The sequence below is a fragment of the Lontra canadensis genome, unplaced genomic scaffold, assembly GCF_010015895.1.
Source record: "Lontra canadensis isolate GAN:19392208 unplaced genomic scaffold, GSC_riverotter_1.0 scaffold206, whole genome shotgun sequence".
NCBI classification, from domain to species: Eukaryota; Metazoa; Chordata; class Mammalia; order Carnivora; family Mustelidae; genus Lontra; species Lontra canadensis.
In genome coordinates this window covers 2,193,800-2,210,692 of record NW_022631200.1, presented here as the reverse complement: position 1 = coordinate 2,210,692, position 16,893 = coordinate 2,193,800, and the positions used below count along the sequence as shown (strand labels likewise).

Below are 16,893 nucleotides of genomic sequence, written 5' to 3'. Positions count from 1 at the left end.
TCCACACTGCATGTTTTTGGTTTTTTTTTACCCTACCATCAGCGATATGCAAGAATTCTAATTCTCAGCATTCTCAGGAAAATTGGATGTTATCCTTTTTAAATTTTTTTATTTTAGCCATTCCAGAAAACACTGAGTGGTTTCTCAGTGTAAAGTATGAAGTCCTCTTACAACAGCTGTTTTCGTGACTGAAATGAAAACCACTTGGAAGGCATCAAGTTGAACAAAGAAAAAAGCAATTAATGCTTCAGTGAGACTCCCATTTCCAATAAGTAACCTTTCTCTTCTCCACAGACCTCTTCAACTCACTTCTCAGCCCTTTGTTTCAGGAACCTGGTTCCACCCCTACAACATGATGAACAGGGCTGGCAGCACAGACACAATTCCTCTGGAAATCAGCCATTATCCAGCATTTTCCAACAAACCCTTGGCCCCTTTCTCCGGGTGGGCTGCAGGTTTCACGGTCCCGACCTTCTGAAGCCTCCTTGGCTGGCAAAGCAATGAAGCTCCGGCTGCCCTTGATCCCCGGCTCTGTCTGCACGTTCTGTTCCAGGGCTGAAGCATGGAGGTCAGTTCACACAACAGAATGAATGTGAGGAGAGGAAAGTTTGTTTTTCCTACACGGTTCTCAATGACGTCAGGCAGTTTCACAAGAGAAAACAATTAAGTTATTAAGTATGGGAACAAGAAAGACATGAGGCTCAAAGAGAAGGTGAGGCTTCTGTGTCACAGTGACTTAAGGAGGAGGAGGTAGGATTTAGAATTTCCAAAGAGGGGATTTTATTCACAGGAGAAAGGAAAGATGAAATATTTATCAAAGAATGGTTTGTTCCTCCAGGTAGTCAATTTTTTTTTCTTTTCATAATTTATTTTCTTTTTTCAGTTTCCAAGATTCATTGTTTATGCACCACACCCTGTGCCCTCCTTAATACCTACCACCAGGCTCTCCCAACCCCCAACCCCCTCCCCTCCAAAACCCTGTTTGTTTCTCAGAGTCCACAGTCTCTCATGCCTCTTCTCCCCATCCGATTTCCCCAACTCACTTCTCCTCTACATCACCCAATGTCCTCCGTGGTATTCCTTATGCTCCACAAATAAGTGAAATCATGTAATTGACTTTGCTTGACTCAGTTCACTCAGCATAATCTCTTCCAGTCCTGACCACGTTGCTACAAAAGTTGGGTATCCATCCTTGCTGATGGAGGCATCATACTCCATAGCGTATATGGACCACATCTTTTTTATCCATTCGTGTGTTGAAGGGCATCTTGGCTCTTTGTGCACTTTGGTGACTGTGGCCATGGCTGCTATGAACATGGGGGTACAGATGGCCCATCTTTTCACTACATCTGTATCTTTGGGGTAAATACCCAAGAGTGCAATTGCAGGCAGGGTCATAGGGAAGCTCTATTTTTAATTTCTCAAGGAATCTCCACACTGTTTTCCAGTGTGGCTGCACCAACTTGCATTCCCACCAACAGTATAAGAGGGTTCCCCTTTCTCCACATCCTAACACTTGGTGTTTCCTGTCTTGTTAATTTTGGCCATTCTAGCTGGTGTAAGGTGGTGACCCAATGTGGTTTTGATTTGAATCTCCCTGATGGCTAATGATGATGAACATTTTTTCATGTGTCTGTTCCAGGTAGGCAAGTCTTTTTGTCTTTTTGTTTATTTTTAAGATTTTATTTATTTATTTGACACAGACAGACAGAGAGATCACAAGTATGCAGAGCAGCAGGCACAGCAAGCAGAGAGAGAGGGGGAAGCAGCCTCCCTGCTGAGCAGAGAGCCTGATGCTGGGCCTGATCTCAGGACCCTGTAATCATGACCTGAGCCGAAGGCAGAGGCTTTAATCCACTGAGCAACCCAGGTTCCCCTAGGCAATATTTCTGATACCAACTGCTGGGGTGCCTGGGAGGCTCAGAGGGTTGGGCTTCTGCCTTTGGTTCATGATCTCAGGGTCCTGGGTTCGAGCCCCATGTCAGGCTCTTTGCTCTACAGGGAGCCTGCTTTCCCTTCTCACTCTGCCTACTAGTGATCTCTCTGTTTCTGTCAAATATACAAAAAAAAAAACCTCTAAGAAATAGATATATATATATACTAAAAGAGTTTATTTATTTGACAGACAGTGATCACAAGTAGGCAGAGAGGCAGGCGGACAGAGAAGGGAAATCAAGCTCCCTGCTGAACAGAGAGCCCAATGCGTGCTCGATCCCAGGACCCTGGAATCATGACCTGAGCTGAAGGCAGATGCTTTAACCCCCTGAGCCACCCAGGCGCCCCATCTAAGAAATATATTTCATTTGAGAGAATGAGAGAGGCACTTGTGGTGCTGTGTGGAGATGGGCAGAGAAGAGAGAGAAACCAACTCACCACTGAGCAGGGAGCCCAATGCAGGGCTCATGACCTGAGCCTAAGGCAGACACTTAATAACTGAGCCACCCAGGTGCCCCTAGAACTACACTCATGATGGCACTGAAAAAAGGGAGGAAGGTCCGGCACAGCACTGAAGCAGCTTCCCTGAAGGATCTCCCAACCACACTGGATCTGACCTTGACTGGGGTTACCTACCTGGGAAATGAGGGAGCAAGCACAGCACATACCCAGCTGATCCAGCCTATTCCCCTGTCCAGAAGCCTTCTTCATCTCAAACATTTATTCTATCACGTGACATCTTAGAGCTGCCCACATGACGGCATCATCAAACACCCTCCACCATCCCTTGTCATGGATCTAGGCAGGGAAGTACAGTCATCACTGACATCCAATAGCATTAATCCTCAGGAAGACACAGCAGGTCAATCATATCATCAGGAAAAAGCAGACCTTCCCTACTCCTGAGAAACCCACATTAGCCATCTCTTCTCCCCATGACATGTATTCATCAATTGACACCAGCAACAGCTGCCTGTGCCTTTGCAGTGACTAAAGGGAGCCACCTCTAGGTCCCTCTGCACATGGGAAAGAGTTCCTCACATTTCCTTTTAATAGATCTTATCTTTCTCTTGAAGGATGGTACCTTCCTCATATTTTACTTAGATTCAATTCCCACATCCCCGTGCTATATGTCTTAATACCCATTGGCTTTCCATCTGTCTAATCTCAATTAAGCATCTTCTGAAGACACTCTCTCCACAACACAGGCAAAAGAGAATGGCTATTGTTCCTACGTAGGGAAGAAAAAAAATGAGGGTGAATACAACTGGAGATCTGGAGATAAGTAGGTCATAAAACAAGTACAAGTTATTTTTCTACATCTAGGAAGTCACTTGGGAAACTCAGCACAGTTGTCCTACCCTACATGCTAAGTCCTCATCATAAATATTTTTTGTCTCTTCCTAGGTTACCAGATCACTCTAGTTGGGAAAGATTTCTCTTTCTTATGGGGTATCTATGACACATATAGGATGGTCATATGTGCATGTGTACTTCATAGACACATGAGAACAACCCACAATGCAGGATGTGGGGCACATACTTTAATGTGGGGCCATGGTACATTGCTACAGAGTCCCAAGTCTATGTCCAGAATATGACATTCTGACTAAAACAGATTTAGGGAAGCTCTGGGGGGAGGGGGAGCCTTCTCTATGGGACATGGGAAGGAAGGCATTGGAAGAAAGGAGTGATGGTGGCTCACTAGGATAGAGTACAGTTGTTGAATGAGACATTCCATTAACTTGACACCCTGCAGTGTGGTGACTGGGGAATGCACTCTTGAGAATGGCTCCTGTCAGTGCAAGGACCTTCAAAAATGTTGGCTACACAAAACCAATGCCAAGTAGCAGTATCATGGAGTACATGAGCTAAAACACCAACAATACCTCTATGTCAGAAAGCTTGGTAATACACATACAGTAATATCATCCTATTCACAAAGAGGAGAAAATCATAGCATGGACTGGGGAAAAATAATCAAATATCCCTTAAACCTTCAGAGCACTGGGAAAATGGTGTCCTAGGTATATTATTTTACTCCAGTACCAAACAGGTGACGGATCTGATCAGCTCCATACAACCCACAATGAAATAGATGAACACTAGATGTAGAATAACACATCATTCATGACATACCCATATCTGTATGTTAAAAAACAGTGTTTTATTGGGGCACCTGGGTGGCTTAGTGGGTTAAAGCCACTGCCTTCAGCTCTGGTCATGATCGCAGAGTCTTGGCATCCAGCCCTGCATAAAGCTCTCTGCTCTACCGAGAGCCTGCTTCATCCTCTCTCACTCTGCCTGCCTCTCTGCCTACTTGTGATCCCTTTCTGTCAACAAAATAAATAAAGTCTTTTAAAGAAAAAAACACCACTCTTTTATTAATGAAATTAGCATCATACATACACTGAGTAATACATATCAAATCCACTCTATTGTTGACATTTGAAATACAGAACACACATGTGCAAAAGCATTCAAGTGTTGTCAGAAGGATGTGGGAGTACTTATTTCCAAAAATTTCACGACTGAGGTACATTGCTCAGAAATGTGTCTGTCCAACAGTATGGCATTGTAGGGAAGAGTTAGCTACCCTCCTGCAGTCATCTGTCAGGATTTCTTCATTTAACCACATCAAGTCATACTCTCTTAACATTTGCACTTAGGAAGATACATTTGTAGTTTACTGTATGGCTACCTCTTTTTCCTTAAAGAACAATTAGGAAAACCTCCTATTTCTAATATTGAGGAAGTTCCTTAGTGTCAATACATCCAGAAGTGTGTGCTCCGAACACCTATCCCATGGTATCTTACATCAATGTTATAACCATAAGCACCATCTCCACTGAGATGTACTTCATATGTTGTATATCATAGGGTCCTCTTGCATGGAAAATTAGGTACGCATGAGTCTCACTTAATGGAGCAGGACATCTAATATCTTCGACGTAGCAACAATCAGCCCCGTGTTCTTATAAACTGACGAAGAACAGAGGAATTTTCCGGAGTGATTTCAGAGGAAACACATTAATATTGTTAGTAACAAATCTCAAATAGGGTTAATGTAAAAATTTAAAAATACTGAAATCCTTATATATATGAAGAAGTCCATCCCCTAAATCTGTTCAACAGACTACCATATACATTTTCTAAGTGTTGAAGTCTGATTTCTCCTTATAATCACTATTTTCATGCAGGGTAATGTCTGAGTAGGGTGAGTAATGTATTCCATTGGCTTGATTTCTGTAACATTCATTGGCATCTGATGTTCAATTCAATAGTTTTCTAAATATTGCTAACTTTCAATTGACTTTCCTTAAAGCACTCTCTGGTGTGTGCTGCAATGTATACTAAAATGAAGGCCTCTCCACATTCACGATGTTACAAGAGTATGAATCTAGTATGCATTTTGACATATTGAGTAAGCACTGAATTCCAGTTGGCCACATTCTTTACATTTCATACTTTCACTCCTATATGAAAACAATGATGTTCATTTAAGAAAGTTGGGAGTCCCACTGAGAGGTCAGACACATTCTTAGCATTTGTACACTTACTCTATTTATTTATTTATTTTTTAAAGATTTTATTTATTTGTCAGAGAGAGAGGGAGAGAGAGCGAGCACAGGCAGACAGAATGGCAGGCAGAGGCAGAGGGAGAAGCAGGCTCCCCGCCGAGCAAGGAGCCCGATGTGGGACTCAATCCCAGGACGCTGGGATCATGACCTGAGCCGAAGGCAGCTGCTTAACCAACTGAGCCACCCAGGCGTCCCTTACTCTCCTATTTAAAATCTCTCATAGGCAGTGAGGAGGGAGCAGTCCTTAGGCACTCTCTCACATTCATTACATTGGTAATTTTCTCTGCAGGGTGAATTCTGTGATGTGCAGTAAGGGTTGTGTGCCTGCTAGAGGTTTGGCCACATTATTCAACCGGTGTCTTTCCAGTATGATTCTCTATTTAGAAGGTGTGCATGCTGGACAAAGGCCTTGCTGCACTGGTTATATTTGTGAGGTTATTGTCTAATATGAATTCTCTCGTAGGCATGAACCGGTGAGCACTCTTTAACCAATTTTGCCCACATTCTTTTTTTTCTTTCATTCTTCAAGATTTTATTTATTTATTTGACAGAGAGATGGAGAGATGGCACATGTAGAGAGGAGGGTCAGGCAGGGGGAGAGGGAGAAGCACGATGGCCGCTGAGCAGGGAGCCCGATGCAGAGCTCAATCCCGGGACCCAGGGATCATGACCTGAGCCAAAGGGAGCCCCGTAACTGCCTGAGCCACCCAGGTGCCTCTGTTCTTACATTCTATACACTGGTAAGCCTTCTATCTAGTATGAATATTATGATGTTTAGTGAGGACTGAGTGCATGTAAAGGCCTAACAACATTCTTTTTTTTTAAAGGTTTTATTTATTTATTTGAGAGAGAATGAGTGAGAGAGAGCATGAGAGAGAAGGTCAGAGGGAGAAGTAGACTCCCCAAGGAGCTGGGAGCCAGATGTGGGACTTGATCCTGGAAGTCCGGGATCATGATCTAAGCTAAAGGCAGTCGCTCAACCAACTGACCCACCCAGGAGCCCCGCCTAACAACATTCTTGACATTGCTAAGGTTTCTCTCCAGGATGAATTCTCTGATGCTCAGTAACACTTGACCTCCAGTTAAAGGCCTTGCCACATACATGACATTCGTCAGTTTCACTCCAGTATGAATCCTGTGATGTCGAGTAAGGGTTGAGCTGTGTATAAAGGCCTTGCTACATTCTTGACATTGGTAAGGTTTCTCTTCAGTATGAATTCTGTAACGTTGAGTAAGGCCTGAGCTGTGTCTAAAGGCCTTGCCACAGTCTTGATATTGGTAAGATGTCTTTCCATTACAAATTCTCTGATGCTGACTAAGCCTTAGACACCAGTTAGAGGCCTTCCCACATTTTTGGAATTTATGGGTTACGCTCTAGTAGGAGTTCTGCTATGTTGACTGAGGTGTGAGTTCACCTTAAAGGCCTTGCCACGTTCCTGACTTGGTAAGGTTTCTTTCCAGTATGAAATCTATGATGTCGAGTAAGGTGTGAAAGGCAGTTAAAGGCCTTGCCACATTTTTGACATTGGTAAGGTTCCTTTCCAGTATGAGTTCTGTAATGTTCAATAAGAGCTGAGCTGTCCCTAAAGGACTTGTGGCATTCTTCACATAGGTAAGATTATTCTCCAAAATGAATTCTGTAATGGTGAGTAAGACCTGACCTCCAGCTAAAGGACTTGCCACATTCCTGACATTGGTAAGGTTTCTCTCCAGTATGAATTCTGTGATGTTGTATAAGGTTTGAGCTGTGGATAAAGGCCTTGCCACATTCTTGACATTGGTAAGGTTTCTCTCCTTTATGAATTCTGTGATGTTTAGTAAGTTGTGAAGGGACGGCATAGGCCTTACCACATTCTTGACATTGATAAGGTTTCTCTCTAGTATGAGTTCTATGATGTTGAGTAAGGGCTGACCTGTTACAAAAGGCCTTGCCACATTCTTGATATTGGTAAGGTTTCTTCCCAGTATGAATTCTGTGATGTTCAATAAGAGTTGTGCTGTTCCTAAAGGGCTTGCCACATTCTTCACATTGGTAAGATTTTTCTCCACAATGAATTCTCTTGTGCTTAGCAAGACCTGACCTCCAGTTAAAGGCCTTGCCACATTCTTGACATTGGTAAGGTTTCTCTGCATTATGAATATTGTGATGTTGACAAAGATGTGACCTCCACTTGAAGGCCTTGCCACATTCTTGACATTGGTAAGGTTTCTCTGAACTATGAGTTTTCTGATGCCGAGAAAGATTTGACCTCCAGGTAAAGGCCTTGCCACATTCTTGACATTGGTAAGGTTTTTCTCCACTATGAATTCTGTGATGTTCAGTAAGGGTTGACCTGTCACTAAAGGCCTTGCCACATTCTTGACATTGGTAAGGTTTTTCTCCAGTATGAATTCGGTGATGCTTAGTAAGTTGTGAAGGGACAGCATAGGCCTTACCACATTCTTGACACTGGTAAGGTTTCTTTCCAGTATGAATTCTATGATGTTCAGAAAGGTGTGAAAGGCAGTTAAAGGCCTTGCCACATTTTTGACATTGGTAAGGTTTCTCTCCAGTATGAATTCTGTGATGTTTAATAAGGGATGACCTCTGGTTAAAGCTCTTGCAACATTCTTGACATTGGTAAGGTTTCTCTCCAGTATGACTTCTGTGATGTCGAGTAAGGGTTGAGCTGTGGTTAAAGCTCTTGCCACATTGTTGGCACTGGTATGGTTTCTCTCCACTATGAATTCTGTGATGCTGAATAAGTTTTGAGCATGATGTAAAGGCTTTGGCACATTCATTACACTTGTAATTTTTCCCTGCAATATGAATTTGGTGCTGTCTATTAAGACTTGAGTGATCGTTAAAAGTCTTGCCACATTCTTGACGTTTGCAGGGTTTCTCTCCAGAATAGATCTGCGAATGTCCATTTATTGATGAACAGTCCTTAAAGGCTTGACCACCTTCATCACATCTGTGTATTTTTTCTCCAGTATGCATTCGTTGATGTTGAGATAGTGTTGAGTGGCAGTCAAAGGATTTACCACATTCCTTAAAAATGTAAGTTTCCTCTCCCTGAGGGATTATCTCATTGATGTTTAGGCTTGATGACTGAGTAAACATGGTCCCATGTTTATTACATGTGAATGGGCTTTTTCCCTCATGAATTCTCTGATGATCACCAACACTGGAGGACTGGTTACGAGCTTTCCCACATTCATTATCTTTATGAGGACTGTCTCCCAAATGGTGACCATTATGTATACTGAAGTTAGAGCTTGGATGAAAGCCTTCCCCACATTTATCACATTCATAATGGTTCTCTGCAAACCTACCCCGGACACATCTGTGAACACTGGAGCCCTGGTTCAATGTTTTCTGAGATTCAGTGCATTGAGCAATTCTGTCTCCAGTGAAAAGCCTCTGGTCATTCTGGAGCATCAACTCCTCAGTGAAGCCCCTCTCAAATGGATCCCACTGAGCACTTTGTTCTTCATTTCTAAATCTCTGATTTAAAGTCAGACCAATCCTATTTTCCAAATGGCTCAAATCATTACTCTCATCATGGACTAGGTTACTTTCCAGATGTTCCAAGTGGTCTGTCCACAAATCGCTATGGTTGACTATCTGACTGGAGCTTGTGCTGACAGAAACACACTGCTCTGCAGAAACAGTTGACTTAAAAAGGGAGGTCTTCCATAGCGGTTTATAACTTTCACCATTTGGGGCAGTGAGATTCTCATTAAGGGCAATTGCCTTGGTTTGGGTGTATCGTCCAGGATTTCTTTGAGGCCCTTCACTCTCCCCATCACTGTCCCAGTCTGTGCGTAAGTGTAAAATCTCAACAGCACTATCTTTGTATCTGTGTGTTGACCCATTCTGGAAAGAACCTTCTATGCTCCACTGTAGCAAGAAACTCTTGGTGTCATGTGAAGATACAGCTGAAAGATACCAAATAAAAGTAAAACCATTGCACTTACTACATTCAGAAGAATATACTGAAGACTTCTAATACAGAAGCATCAAGTCACTCAGACAATGTCAGAAAGATGGCTGACAAGGAGTCATCAGGACCTCATTTCCCCATGAAAACATAACATGGTACACAACATATAGACCATATATCCAAATAGATAATTCTGTGATATGGTCACAGTGTAGCAGAAATCCCTTCCTGTATCTCTAACAATCACAAAAAAGATCATATGAGCTGAAACTTAGCAGAAGAATGGAGAATATGGAAAAGAGAAAACTGAACTGAATCAAAGAGAGTACAGTAAAAAAAGAAACATATCAAGCACAGGAAGAGCTGTTTGGCAGAAAAGATAAACAGCACTGACAGCCCATGAACTAAATAAAGAATAACAGAAAAAAGACTGAGTATAATGACAAGTGAAGAAGTGAAAGAGGACAAAGTATAACTGACTGTAGGAATAAAATTATAAGAGGCAACAATTTTTTAAGGGGGGGAATCACAAGATTTTGGGTGGGAGCTACAGAGAGAGGGAATCCCATGCAGCCATCAAACTGAATACAGTATGACTTGAGCCTCTATCCCAGGACCCTGAGATCAAGATCTGAGCAGAAATCAAGAGTCAGTACTTACCCACGTGAGCCACCAAGCACCCAATTATATTTTAACTCTTATCTCTGTGGTAAAATTCTCACTATTGTTTTCTCACTCCTTGAGTATCCTTATGATTGCGACCTTAAATTCTCCATCAAGCTCCTTACTACTGTTTCCACTGGATCTCTGGGCTTGGTCTTATCTGCTGGTTTTCCTTGGGATAAATTCTTTCATCTTGGCATTTCTCTAAGTCTCTACTTTCCTCTGTCCATTACAAAAGTCAGTGATGTGTCCTGTTGTATCCTTCAGACCAGTGGTCTGCAGGGTCTCTCCTTGCCTGCTATGGGCAGTGTTTGGTCCCTGGCCTGAATGTGGCCAGTTTGAACTAGGTGAGCTCTGCTCCAATTGTGAAAGGAGACCTGACATCAACTCCACCAGGACTGCAGCCCTGAAGAATCCCTGGTCAGGAGATGTGATGTGGGCAGGGGCTGATCTGGCTTAGCCTGAGGCAAGCCTCACTGAGAAGGGAAGTCCCCTCAGATCACAGGGGGTGAGGCCTGGTGCAAGCAAGGCAGACAGCCAGTGTCCTCACTGAGTGGGGTTCAGTCTTTATGCTACAGGACAGGAGAGGGCTCCCATGTTTTGGAAGCCACATGTCACTGAATGTTTCCTCTCAGGAATGTGCTCCTAGACTACTGAATACTCTCCCCACTATGCACCTCAGGTGTTCTCCAGATGACTGTTTCCATGCTGGGTGCCCCCAGGTTGTTTGCCAGCCTTCTCTCAAAGAGCACCCAGGTGTCCTCCTGATTCTATACCATCCAAACCTGCTGACCATTAAACCTCCAGGCTTTAAGATGTGCTCGTTCCAAGAACTCATGAAATTTAGCCCTTCTCCCTCTCCAAGCCAATGGCTTTGGGAAACTTCCTTAGGCATTCCCCTGAGTGCTCCTCTGTCATGAAACCTACCACACAACCAAGGCTCCCTGCCCTCCACGATGCTATACTCCTTTCCTCTCTAAACCATGTCTCCACACAATCTCCATCTTCCATGTGGCCTCTTCTCTACTATTACTTGAGGAGTTTCTCCTGTCACTCTTCAGCCCAATGTCTGGGGAATTTAGGATGACCTGACTTTTACGTAGTGCTGCTCATGACAGGACAAATGAGTCTAGGACCCTCCTACACCACTGCCATTTCTTCTCCTAGGAATCCTTATTGTTTTAATCCTGCTAAAACTCATATGGATTTTATAAAGCTGGTACACAAACCAACACATTAAAAATTAGCTTTGTTTCTACACAACAAAGAACAATTCCCAAAACAGAGACATCATACATTTACAACAACCCCCCACCCCAATAAATGCTTCCAATTTAACATAATGGTAGAGGTCAAACCAGAAACGATGAAAAGTGCAAGATACTCTTCAGGAATCCTAGAAACCTAACCTATGGTTAGGTTTCCTATGTAGGAAAACTAACTATATTCTTTCACTGGAATAATTGAAACACAATAAATCTTGAAGCGATCTACACAAAATGCAATCTCTACCAAAACTCCAATGCCATTTTTGCACAAAGATCAAAATCCATCCTAAATTTACGTAGATGTTATGGGATAACCCATACCCAAAGTAATCTGGGAAGTGAAGAGCATATATCCTGATTTATGGCATACAAGGCACAGATATCAAACTGATGTCCTACAGACCTGACGTCAGGAGTAGAATAATGTAAGAGTCTGGCTGAGCTAGAAGTGCACGTCACCAATGTTAATGTGAATGACAATGAACTGAAGATCCTGTTATAATTTATAGTCTGATTTGCATGTTTGGGTGGTGTCTGAGTTTCTACTTTTCACACATGTGGCACTGATCAACAATGCATGCTCCGCCAAAATTCCAGGACTGAATCACGATAGTTTCAAAGGTTCCTAAAAAGGGGGCAGAGCATACAGGTGAGTATGGAGTCCTTTGCCTCCCTTCACTCTTCATTCAAGCCAACCCTACTCCTGCATAACAAACTTAACCCAATCACTCTTCTCTGGACCTCCTATTTTTCTTTCTTCAATTTCCCATACCACCATACTCATGGAAACAGCTCCCTCCTTCACAAGAAATGCAGGTGCAAATAGCTTCTGGCTGCAACGCTGGGTTTTGTATCTTGGACCCCACTGCATCCATGGCCTTTATCAATTTCAAGTTTCCCCTGCATTTTTACTAATACCCATGGTCAGGGTACAGGATCACTTCTTTGAACCTAGAGTTCCCTCTAAAAACTGACTTTGCCTAAAATGAGCAGCTTTACAACCCGATTGCACTTTCTGGTCTTCCCCAAAGAATTCACTTCCAAGGAAAAGCCTTTCTGATGCTCCTCAGTGGTGAGAGGAGAGAGACCAAATTCAAGGAAATGGAGTTAAGAAGCTCTCACAGAAATGACTGTTCTTCCATGGACGGCCTGGGCTGCTCTTCCTGGGCTGCCTGTGAGGACCACAGGATCTTCTTGGTCTTCCAGTTCCCTTCTTTGCTCTGCTGGGCACATGCTTCTCTTCCCCTGTCCCTTCCCTTCTACACTGAGGAATGTTTATCAGTTTGCTTTCCTAGGACTTTATCCTACTGTGAGTACTGAGGATTAGCTTCTTTGGAAGAGCAGGTTTAGATTTCTTTACCTGCAACTTCCTAGGACACTACTTTAATCTACACATGTATATGCTTCTTGATACCCATCTTGATTTCCTTTCTATTAATATATACTTTACAATGTCCCATTACATTAGGTGTACACCATGGGGATTCAACAACTCTATAGGTGCTGCTATACTCACCAATAGTCACTAATATCTGGCACCATAAAATGCTACAGGAAAACCACTGGAGGAGTTCCCTGTATTCTTTTCACTCCACGGAAGCCTGTGCTTCCCATTCCCACTTCCTCATGTTGCCCATCATCCTTCTCCATTCCACACTGGTAACATTCAGGCTATACATTTTATTTCTGTCTCTTGCAGCTTTTTTCTTTGTATCTTGTCATTTGTGATAAGTGGTTTGACCCAGAAGGTGTTATGAGATGTGAACTAAGTGACATACAAATACTATACGTATTCACTTATGTGTACAACCAAAACAACAACTTAAATGGACAAACAAGAAACAGACCTATGAATGTCTATTTTGTTTTGAATAAAGTCCATGGATAACCTTAATTAATATAAAAATTCGAAGATGACACACATTCTATACTGTGACCCGTTGGTCTGTAACAGTGTTCCAATACTGGCAAAAGACAAGAGGTTCCCAGGTCAAAATTCAAGTGTCTTATGGCTCATGATACAGCAAACATCATAAACATCATCACACTAATTCCACTGGCCAGCCGCCCACCCCCAACTCATACAGGGACACACTGCACATGCGGTGGGTTTGTGTTGGACACTCTGAGCATAGGAAACCCCAGTATCTTCAAGGAACATCTAGCATTTATGCCCGATCCTTGGCCATGAAAACAGACCATCTGTTTTCCTATACAATAAACTCACCTGTCCTAAACCCAAGATTAAGATGCTATCACTATACTACCAAGCTTTCTTATACACAAGTATAAGTGGAATGACCATTATAACTAAAACGTCAATCAAGGAAATGCTTCCGCAGATCACGAGGTCACCACATGACTTCAAGGAAGAGTGACAATACTGTATAAGGCACATGTATGATTTGGCTCAGATATCCACCACAGTACAGATACATTTTCCTTCATGATCTTTTGCAGCTCACCTGGCACTGCTGTACAGTCACATGCAGGGTAGATCCAAAAGTCAATGTACCTGGAAGATTTGACTTTAAGATTTTCCCGCCATTGGCCATAGGGCCAACTGCAAAGGTCTGGAAGATACCCAAGATGCACACTGCAGCACCAAAGACACATCCCTGGCAACTCTGTGAACCTAACAAGGTAGCATTCATTCAAAGTCATGGTAGAAATCTTTAACCAAAGCTGTCAGTGTGGGTGGGAGTCCATTACAGACAATGTCCACTGATTGCCTATTCCCCTGTTTAGATGAACCTACCTGGCTAAGGGGAATTGTCAGCATCTGTGACTGACTTGGGTGTCCAGCCAATGCTCTGAACTAGGGCATTCTCTGCTCTCTGTCTGGGTAGCTATGCACTTTCTAAGTCACTTCCCATGGCTGATGCTAGCCTCCAATCCTGCCCCACTGGAAGCCTCAACAGAGACCCTAGACAACCCCAGAGGCTTCTGGGTAGAAAACCAAGCCAGCAGCACTGACCAATCATTTAGCATAACCTCTTGCTTGCATGAACAGGAAGCCTCATCAGTGAATCTGGTCAGCCTCAGAACCCAGTCTACAGTCCTGCCCTGCAACAGAGAATGGCCTTCGGTCTGGCCACATGTTCAGCATCACCTGTGTATTTCACTACATTACCCGTGGGCTACTACCTTTCTTGAAGAAACCAACTATGAATGTGTTCCCAGATATAGGGTCACAAGGTCTAGTCCCTAGACAGTTACCTGAGACTGGGTAAAGGAAATTGGGGGGGCTGCAGCCCAGAGCTACTGACATGGTAATGTAAGGCTGGGCACAGGGCTCCACATTTAAAGTGTTCCCAGTGATTCTGACCAGACAAAATTTGACAAACTCTGCAGGAACTAAGTCACAACAGACACCTGGCTGGTTCTCACTGGTAGTGTCCAGCAGCCTTCTTTGTCTTCAACATCTACTCTATCATGTGACATCTTTAAACTATGCCCACCATTTTTAAATCAACTAATACCCCCTCTCCATACACTCCATGCATCTGGGCCTCAGAGAGTACAATAATCTCTGTCATCCAATAGCAACTGGTCCTCAGGACAGCAGAGAATACATTACATCATGAGAAAAGCATCGGACGTCCCAGACAACCACATTTCCCAGAAACACATCTCTGTCCATTCGCTCATTATGAGCAGCTTCCTTAGTCCTTGCAATGACCAAAGGGACCTCTCTACCAGATCTTTGTTCACATTTCAAGAGTTCACCATATTTCATTTCCATAGCACTTACCTTCCTCTCAAACTGTCCCAACATCATGTTTTATCTGTCCTCACAACTTCCAGTGCCAAATGCCTGAACTAATGCTGTGGCCCAGTGATCGATTTTTGCTTCTCCTCCAGTGCAGTGGTGACAACATTGTATTTAAAATACATAGGCCTCACGTGATCCTGTTATCAACCATTTACAATGGTATTAGAAAACTCCAAGCTACCCCTAAGGCTAAGCAAGGGCCTGCCTGGCTTAGGTGGGAAGGGGGAGTGCAGGGACAAAAGGTTTCCAGAACACAGGAGGGAAAGTCAGCTGTGATGCCTCCATCACCGAAACAGAGATGGGACAGAAGAACTGGACAGGATTTGGGAAGAAAGGAAGTACAATTTTTCTTTCTAGAGTCAGAGTCAGTAGTATAATCTTGGACAGGGGTCCTCTCCCCAGATCAAGAATGCAGGCCAATGTTTCGGCCTAGATCTGTTTCATCTCTTCCATTGGGCTGCTCCATCACTCCTAACAGAACACTGTGCTCTGTTTAAATTAGAACATCTACTCAGCACCTAGCCCTGTCCAATCTTTGTTTCCTTCAAGTAAGTGTTAAAAAAGAAAAAAAAAAAAGGATTCGTGAAATCTCCACGTTTTTAACTAATCAAATGCTGACACTGAAGTGACCAACATGGATGGCATCACTTCCTGGAAGGGAAAAGAGAGTAACTAAGGAACTCTTACTTCTCCAATCGCACAGGCAGGAGTGAAGTCTATCAATTTAACTACATGGAATTTATAATGCTCCCTGGAGAATTACTCTCACATTTAAATTAAATTTAGAATACCATGTCATTCCATGGAAACTCTCATTAAAATCTCTATCAGGTAGCTAAGCAACAGGTCGACAGAGGAATAAGGAAAAAAGAGTAGATCCTACAGGAGTAAAACCCAGTTATGTAAGAGAAGATTCACATGGGGAGATTCCCAAAGTAATATACACGAGATGTAGGAAGCATAAATTCAATACGATACAGAGAAGAAAACTATTTCTATTATGAATCTAGAATCTCTTTGCTTGATAGGAAATCATCACTTTTCAAACTTGGAAGTGACCTGGTTTGAGCCAAGATTCCTTTTCCTTCTGAAGATGTAGGTACACACACGTATGTATGTACACGTGTTTCTTCCTCCTTAGTTCTGGGACTTCAAAATCTGTCTTTAGCTTAATATGAGACATTGCATTCTGTGCAGATCAAAACCCTAAAACTCTGCTTGTGTTCTCTATCCTCACAAAACAACAGGAAAAATATACAGGGTAAAATTTGATCGATAGCCCTTGAGAATTGTGTAGCTATGGCTTATCATTATATTTGTAGTGACATTGTTCAATTAGCAATCACTGGGGAGAACCCCTGGGCGTTAGATGGTGAGCCATGGTTCAGGACAAGAGAAAGAATCTAACATTTACAAAATCATTCCTGACAATCCTTATCAAAATCTTAGCAATAAAAAAATCTTATAATTTTGAAATAGAGAAATATACTCAAAACCAGTCTGTGAGATCAGCAGTACCCTAATATCAAAGCAGTATAAACAAAAGATAAAAGGCTAATTTATCTGATGAAACTTCTTCTACTCTGGCTTTCTTTGGACACCCATCTACATGTACAAAATAGAGTCAAAAGGAATAATGAATCACACTGAAAATAATTGTCCCTCTCTAGAGATCCATCTGCCCCTGAGTCCTTTCAGGTCTGCTAACAAACACATTTAACCATTGCATAATGTGCTTTTCATCA

At 42.7% G+C, this 16,893-nt stretch overlaps 1 protein-coding gene across 1 annotated transcript; it reads right to left on the bottom strand.

The window, feature by feature from the left end:
- Window positions 1–325: 325 nt before the first annotated feature.
- LOC116861877 (zinc finger protein 345-like) lies at window positions 326–15,154 on the bottom strand. Its single transcript, XM_032848744.1, has 7 exons — window positions 15,128–15,154; window positions 13,839–13,946; window positions 8,469–9,399; window positions 7,688–8,315; window positions 7,178–7,519; window positions 6,506–6,735; window positions 326–555 (listed from the first exon to the last, which is right to left on the bottom strand). Exons 1-7 carry the CDS (start codon window positions 15,152–15,154, stop codon window positions 326–328), a joined length of 2,496 nt encoding a protein of 831 aa, XP_032704635.1.
- Window positions 15,155–16,893: the final 1,739 nt, after the last annotated feature.

Coding starts and splice junctions, on each gene's coding strand:
- LOC116861877 (XM_032848744.1), bottom strand. CDS start 15,154: ATGATGTTGGGACAGTTTGAGAGGAAG. Junction 7,520..7,687: donor GAATGTGGCAAGGCCTTCAA/GTGGAGGTCACA, acceptor CAAGCCCTTTAG/GAACAGCACAACTCTTATTG. Junction 556..6,505: donor TAGGCGGGGCTCCTGGGTGG/GTCAGTTGGTTG, acceptor TCCATGCTTCAG/CCCTGGAACAGAACGTGCAG.